At 44.6% G+C, this 8,103-nt stretch overlaps 1 protein-coding gene across 1 annotated transcript; it reads left to right on the top strand.

Moving 5' to 3' along the window:
• The first annotated feature begins 1 nt into the window (after position 1).
• On the top strand, positions 2-6,592 carry C3H1orf131 (chromosome 3 C1orf131 homolog). Its single transcript, XM_066315760.1, has 7 exons — positions 2-114; positions 258-544; positions 2,667-2,723; positions 3,731-3,826; positions 4,513-4,599; positions 5,583-5,635; positions 6,256-6,592. Exons 1-7 carry the CDS (start codon positions 54-56, stop codon positions 6,383-6,385), a joined length of 771 nt encoding a protein of 256 aa, XP_066171857.1. The 5' UTR covers positions 2-53; the 3' UTR covers positions 6,386-6,592.
• The last annotated feature ends 1,511 nt before the right edge of the window (positions 6,593-8,103 follow it).

Below are 8,103 nucleotides of genomic sequence, written 5' to 3'. Positions count from 1 at the left end.
GTCGGGTGCGACGGCAGCCGCCGGGGGTCACACGCCGGCCGGCCGCGGCAGCCATGGGGCCGCGGGAGCCGCGCCGCCGGCTGGAGGCGGTGCTCGGCGCCCTGTACGACCTGGGTGGGTGCGTGGGGCTGGGCCGGGCGCTCCGCCGGCACCACGGTCCTCCCTGGGGGCCGGGGAAGGGAGGGGAGGGGGGCCGGGCGTGGGCGCTGCGGAGCGGCGGCGGCGCGGAGCTGACCCACGGCATGTGCTCGGCGCAGGTGAGGAGCCCAGCGGCGCTCGGGGCGCTGCGGAGGACGGCGAAGCGAGAGCAGTGCCACCGTCGGCGGAGAAAGAAGAAAAGGAGGAGAGACGGGGGCCGCAGCCGGCGGCGGGCGGGCGGCGCGGGGCCCGCGGCTTCTTCGGGGAGCTGCGAGCCGAGCTGAGCGCCGCCGGCGCTGCCCCGCCGCCCCCCGCCGCCCCGCCGGCCGTGGAGGTGGTGGTGTTCCGCGGGAGGAAGAGGAAGGAGCGGCACGGCCCCGCGGCAGCGCCCGCCGGCCCAGCACAGGTAGAGCCGGGCGGGCGAGGGGTCCCCGCTGCCCCCCAGCCTCCCCTTGCCGAAGGGCGGGCCCCTGGGGCGGGGTGCGCTCCCTGCGCGGCGAGCTGTGTTTGTCCCTCTCGCTGGTACAGCTGCCTGGAAGGATGCTGTGGCGATCCGCGTGCCCAGCTCCATGGCATCTGGTCCTGCTGATTGCCAGTGGGACTGCTGGAAACGGGCAGGAAGAAGCAGGCGAGGGGACAGGACTTGAGGGCCATTTTCAATTTCAGAAGATCTCTGGATAAGAATCCTGTATTTGAAATAGGCGCATTTCGGCAAAATAAATTGATTTGCTGACAGGCATGATGTTACGGCAAGAAGTGAAAAGAATGGAAAGCAAAGCCTCTTGGTTACTTCAGTGCCCAGGACTTTTGTGTGCAGCTCTATTCCTGTCAGTAGCTGTGGATGTGAGGTGCCAAAACTTGCTTCTGTTCTCTGGCATCACAGCAGCACTGAGCCATTGGCAACAGCATTTGTCTTAGAGGATCGGTGTTGGGTAGTCAGTGGGGGAAGGCATGACAGCATTAGATCTCAGTCCTCTGGTTTGGTTTGTCGCTGCTAAACTGCTTTGCACTACCAAAAACTGTAGCTGAGTTGCTTCAACTAGGATGTCTGGATAGGTTTGGCTGGCAGCTGAGCAGAGAGGTTGATTGGTCTCCAGATTTTATAGCTTCTCTGCTTGTATTCCTTGAGTTGTTTTTATGGCCATACCATCAGAAGCCTATTCTAAAATAAGCTCTGATGGGCCAACATATAGTTGTCTTAAATTCAAGAAACTTACTGATATTGGGGGTTTGATGGCTTGGACTTGGGAACTTCAAGAGACTCAAGCAGTTGTTTGAATCCATAAACTTTTGTGCTTTTTCCAGTATGTTTTCCTCTAAAAATTTTCTTAAGGTTTTTATAGCTTAAGTTTTTCTACCTGAAAATACTGGTGTTAGGTTTGTTAGCAAAATGCTCTGAAGATAACTGGGTTTATTTGTGGTTATAATTTGAAATTGCAATTCTGTGTAGAAGCCTTTGCAGAGCTGTGAGGAGTTTGGCTGTGGTGTATGCTGAGGGAAGCCCTGGTGTAACCCTTGGGCCTGAACCTGTGAGTCAGTGTGCCCTGAGGTCCTGGAGAGTGAAAAGGAAATGCATGAAACATATTTCAGTTCAGCTTGAATGCTTATGTAGTACTCCTGTTTCCTCTGAGTGGATTGTACCCTTGGGAGCAAACAGGGAAGGTGAACAGGGTAATCTCTTGAACAGGTGGCAGTTTGCCTGCCTGCATCAGTGTGCTTGGGAGTGGGCAGAGCTTCCACTCAGAGAGGTGGCTCAGTAAATCCTCCCTGAAATCAGAAAGCAGACAGTCTAAAATAACCCTGGGAGATTTTGTAACTGCTCCACAGTGTTCCATGTGGGACCCTGCTGTGACAAGCAAGCATGGAACTCTCTCCGTGGGAATTCTGTACTTCCTTTTCTTCCTAGGATATAGTCTGTTCCCCCTGGAGAGTCCCCCTCCTGACTGAGAACTGCTGATGAAAAGTCTCTGTGTAAACCGTGGAGTAGAAAAGATGTAGTTTTCACTGAGTTCATTTTGAGCAAGTACTTTCTTCAGCCTGTGCTAAGTGGGTTCTGCCATTTGCTGACAGTGCACCCTTTGGAGCTGTTTCTCTGGCATTAGTGAAGCTGGATATTGACACTAATATATGTATGTCCATGCAGTTAGGAATTAAGCTTGCTCTTCATGGTTCCCCAGAAATGAGTACATGCACTATTACCACTGCACTGTGTGAAAAAAAAAAAAAAAGACTTAAAATTCATGCCCTATCCTACATCAGCTGTTTGGTACAGGTTTGGAATTGGAAATGTGCGTGATGCATAGCTCACATGTGACAGTTTTACTTACTTATAAAAATGCCACTGAAACGATCTGTTTTAATAGATCCAGATAATAAAGCTAGAAAAAAATACTGCTGGAAACCTGTGTATTCTTCCATGCAACTGAGTTTACATTTCACTGCTTTTCAAAAAGCTATCCCAATCAGCATTTATACTGGTGTTACTTATCATATTAATTTGAAATTGTTTGGTTTGTTTTTTTTTGTAGACCCACATAGTGAATGAAGAGAAAAATGCAGTCGGACAAGAATTTAACTTCGAAAAGGTAAGTCAGTAGGATCAGACTAATGTCACTAGTTTAGTGTACAGCTGTGTGTATGTGTATACTTGAGATAGCTATGATGGGACTGATGGGCAACCCTTCCAGAAATGGCTATCTCTTGCAATTGAGGATTTCCTAATAGGTAATTCTGGCTACATGCCACGCCAAAGGAGGAGCAGGCTGGCAGCAGTCAACTGCTCCATGTGGAGAGAGGTGTGTTACAACTTCATGGCCTTTCTTTCTGGTCTTCCAGTGAGAATTTGAGGGGGATGTGTAAAGGTGCTTGAGTTCCCACAGTGTTTAGCGTAGTTCTTTCAGGCCTGTGGTTAAATCTCTGACATTTCATGTGGGAAGGAAAAAAAAAACCTATTGGCATCTGGTTTTGAAACAACAAATGGCTTTTTCCGTTTGTTTTTTTATTCTCATCTGTTCTTAAATGAGTGTAACTAGCATTTGACACCTTAGCTACTAATTTATTTGCAGATCTGGGCAAGTTGTTTTATGTGCCTAATTGCTGCTCAGGGATATGCTATGATCTGGTGGAATCTCTCACTGGAGATTCTGCATGGAGCTCTGTATTGCTAAGAAGGGTGGGGTTTTAATCACAGATTTTAAAAGGATTATGGCTTCATTAGTGGTTTTGCCAAGGTCTGCTTGTATAATGTTAACTGTACATATGTGTGTAGTCAAACCACCCTCTGCCCATTCACGTTTCTCAGTGGTTAAGTGCTCACTTTTTACATGGAGGAATTCCATTCCATGTGTTACTTTATGTGAAATGAGGAGAGTTGAAAATTGTCCCCTTGACACTCCTCACCATCCAGAGATTAGTTGGACAGTGGTTAACTGCTCTGCAGTATAGCTCTGAACTCAGTTTTATTTTATAGCTTGCCATTTTCTAGTATTAGCCAGGATTTCCTCAGGAGTATGATTTTGTTGCACTCTTCCTGGCATTACTTTACAGCAAGTTGGACATTATGAAATGCCTGCCATTTTCTGTAATGTTCTAGGCTCGCCTGGAAGTGCACAAGTTTGGAATCACTGGCTACAAGAAGCAAGAGCAACGTGCTTGGGAACAGGAGCGAGCTATCATGCTGGGAGCCAAGGTAACTGTCCCTTGGTTTGTGCTGGGGGTCACCCAGCTGCTAGAGTGCAGAAAAGCAGTGAAGAACATGAAGGGCTTTGATATTACTCTCTTAAAACACAAATTCCCCTGCCCTGACCCTTCTCCCACTTCATTCTAACTTTTACATCATCTGTTCTGTCTTGTCTGTTTTCCATAAATGATTGGAAAATTAGTATGGTTGGGTTATCAGGGAAATAGTATAGATGAAATATGACTGGATCAGGCTGAAAAACAACATTTACTAATTTTTAATCAGGCCATTCAAAAATTAATAGTTGGAGAGAGAGGCTCACTTTTTAAAACTTCATTCTCAGAGTGAGTTAAGATGGAGAAAAGTATTTAGTTTATCATAACTAGTGTCAAAGAAAAAATAATGTTTTAGGTGTTTTTTTGGGAAGTGGGTTGGTTTTCCTTGCTCAGAGTATGTGTGTAAACCTTGTAGGACTGATAACAGAACATTATTGTCTCTCTGCTGTCTTCACAAGAAAGATACAATTCGTGACTACCTGACATCTTTTAAGTCCATTCCTCTGACCCAAAAAGAAATAAGCATTTTTAATGTTTTGCCACCCCCACGTGAAAAATACTGTCTGTGCAAATGTGTAAATAAGTTTTGAACCCATTTGAAGATTTAATCAGCAGTATTCCTCCCAATCTTTGTTGCAGCCGCCCAAAAAGGCACATGTGAACTACAGGACTTACCAAGAGAAACTGAAAGAGAAAAAAGCATCAAAGGATGCTGATAAGGAAAAGGTTTGTGTGAAATTTTCTGTATAAAAAGGCAGAGTGTAGGAGCTAGCCCAAGAGTCTGACAGATAATGCCTCAGGTGCAGGAGGAGTGCCCGAGCTTGACACTTGCTGTTCCCTGTGGCCTGGGTTCCTGGCTCCCACAGCATTAATCTCATTGGTCAAGACTGCTGTGTGCAGTATGAAGGCACAGAGTTAGGCTGGTGGTGTGGTCAGTCTCACTGCCTCACCCTTCCAGGCTGATAGACTGATGACACAAAATCAGCAGGTTTGGTTTTTTTTTTTAACCTTTCCTCTTAAGAGGAAACAAAGTGGTCTCCAATTAAAGTTTGTTTCATGTTGTCTAATCACAGAGAGCCGGATCTTCAGCTGCTTTTTTATCAGACTATTAATCTAAGATCTTACTCATTATTTAAAGCAAGGGTGAGGTTTCTGTTGCATCCTCCTCTAGCACAGCCCATCTGGCTCTAAGCCTATTCTCTGCCTCCCTATGAAGCCTTCTCATGTAGGTGGGAGCAGGCTGGTGGGGTCGGTAATTGCTCTATCAGCCCGTTTCCTGCCACCCTCTTTCCCAGGGACCTACTTAAAGTGCATCCAGTGCATGACCAGTCACAGCTGAACCTTGCTATTTGACAGCTGCCCTCAGCTGGGTGACAGGACACACCTGCCTGGTAACAAGTCCCATCTTCTGACCCTGGGATCTGTCACATGCCCGAGAAGGAAGCCTCTGCTTCTGCACGTGGCAAGGACAGCACGTTGGTCATGAGTGGGCTGTGCTTTCCATCAGGCATTAGGAAGGGCTCTGGGCACTTCTGGCAGTGGCTCCACAATGTGTTGCACCACTTGTGCTGTCAGCAGATCTCCCAGCTTGCTTTAAGTGCCTGCTGCTCTGTGGAGCAAAGGCTACTTACTGCACGTATTTGTGCAGGTGGTTGTTTAACCAATGTGCTCTGTTCCTTTTTCATTAAAATATGTGTCTTTAAAAACAGGAACATAAAGGTGATTCTCTTAAGAAGAAGAAGCAGAAAGAACAGAAGGAGAGGTGAGGTATCTTTAACGTGGTCTCCCCAGTGTATCTCCCCTATGTAATTGCACAGCCTTACTCCAAGAATTATGCACATCACAGTGTGACAAAATTCTCCAAGTGCTGAACTCTTAAAAAAACTGGTGACACTGCTCTGCCTAGCAGTTCCAGAGGCTTCAGTTCCACAGCTTTACTTGAAAGTAAGTCAGTTCTGCCTCAACACATCTTAAGACTGCAGCTGGAGGTCAGAGGGTTGAAAATCCTGTGTGCAGGCTCATGACACACAACTTGCACAGAGCATTTACCATAAGAAATAATTTCTGCAAAGCACAGGCTGCAGTATACAGAGGCTTGAAAGTGAGCTGACATTTCCTAATCCTAGTGCAGCAGGTTCTCTCCATACTCTATCTTCCTCCTCTATCCAAAAATTGTGTTTCTAAACATTTAAAAATGTAAATCACGTTGTAATGTGCTGAAAATTTTGCATGTCTCTGCAGAAAAAATGTTCTGAAATCTTTATGTAATGTGGTTTGATACTCCATAATACCAAACTTTCCATAAAGAGGTGTCTTTTTCACCATATTAAGTGTTTACTTGTGTTTCTGCTGTTTCTTTTAATTTTTTTCTCTCTATTTCAGGAAGGCCAAAAGGAAGAAATCAGTGCCTAGCATTTGGCCTGCAGGACAAGTTGGAAAATTCAGAAATGGGACCTTGATTTTGCAAAGCCGTGACATAAAGAAAATTAAATCATCTAAAGTTAGAAAATGAACTTCATGATACAGAGTGAAATGGACAGTATGCATAAGAAGAATTCACATTGTTACCAACACAGACTTCTGGGGCCTTTTGCTTATCTGTGATATCCTAATTTTTTAATATTCTCTGTTATTGCAGGATTTTTCTGTATTATTCTGCCTTTGGATGAATATTAGAATTTACCATTTTATAAATAAAAATTAGAGTTCTTATTAAGAAGGTTACAGAGGCTATTTTTATTAGTCAATATGTGCTAAAGGAAACACTTCTTTTTGTAGAATCAGCTTATTGGCTGTAAGTAAATACTAGTTTAATCCATAAATTAATGGATTAATAGATATATATCTTTACTTTCATATGGAAGGAATATGAAAAAAACAATATCTTATTTACTCTGAACCGGAAGTAGGTGTTCTCCAAACATTTTTTGGACCTAAATCTGTTTCTGTATCCTTACGGATTATTAGTGGATAATAGAACTGCACAGTAATTTTTCTGTCCAGCAAAACTTCTTAATGTTTCAAAATTACCTGTTTTGGAACAAAAATAATATTTTTCTAAAGTTTTGTCCCAGACAAGAATTGCACACTTCTCTTGTATCTCTCTGTAGAGATCTCCAAATAAGCACTTTGGAATAGTGGTTTGGTGGTTTGGTTGGTTGGTTGGTTGGTTTTTAAAAACGAAACCGTGTAAGACTGAGCCAAAAGAGCATGGACACTCAATAGCTAATGGTTGTTCCAGTTACTGGAACTCATGTTTGTTTTAATTCCAGACCTCTTAAGGGTTTTCTATGAAATCTTTACCAAAACTACCTTTTGGTGCTATTTGGATGTCAGCAGTCTGGTGTTTCTGGAACATCACTGATTGTCTTCTGTAGCTAAATATTTTATTTTGTTGCATTTAAGGTCCATCCATTAGAAACGGCAATTGCTAGTAACACTTCCAAAAGGGAAAGTTCAGTATTTATGAGGAGACAAAGATAAGGATAACTTAAATGAAAGAGTTAGTTCTGTTTTATAAGGAGATGTGAACTTGTTGGAACAGTTCTGACAGCGAAGGATGGAAAACAGGAAGGAAAACAGCCCTTAGTGCAGAAACCTGTCGTAGGTGTACTGGTGCCCCTGTGGGCTGGGAGCCTGAGCAAGGTGTTCCCTGAGGCTGAGGTCTGTGTCAGCTTGCAGCAGGTAAATATAACAGCACATCAGGGGCTGCACCCTTCCCAGGATGGGAAAGTGTTCTGGGACAGGGAGAGCCACACCATGGACAGGGATGCTTTCTGGCACATGCGTCCCACACACCTTCCATCTTACTTGCAGGTCCTGGAGAAGGGCTCTGCCAGCACAGAGAGGAGCAAGAGGAGGGAAAGGGCTTGGAGGGATCAAGTGCCAGATAAAAAGCGGAAGGGAGTGTTTCTGGAGCCATGTAGGAAGAGAAGGGGTGTGCAGAGTTTGGTTGCTAAATGCTGTTATCACATTTCATAGTTGCATAATTTGATTTCTTCTTACTCAGTATTGGTTGCAGATTCAAACTGGAATTAAGATTCCTTTCTGGTTACAGACTTAATGACTTATTTGACATTAGAGAAATGTCAAATCACAATGGTGTGTGGAGGTGTAACCACTAAGACTTTAGTACAGAGCATCAGGACTTGTTGAGGCAACAGATGGGCCTTAGATGTTGTAAGATAACCTGCATTTTTTAATTCCTGATCTTAGTTTTTACTGCTTAAT

Source organism: Sylvia atricapilla, chromosome 3, assembly GCF_009819655.1.
Source record: "Sylvia atricapilla isolate bSylAtr1 chromosome 3, bSylAtr1.pri, whole genome shotgun sequence".
Classification (NCBI taxonomy): domain Eukaryota; kingdom Metazoa; phylum Chordata; class Aves; order Passeriformes; family Sylviidae; genus Sylvia; species Sylvia atricapilla.
Note: the sequence above shows the minus strand (reverse complement) of the source record. Positions and strands in the feature narration are given on the sequence as shown.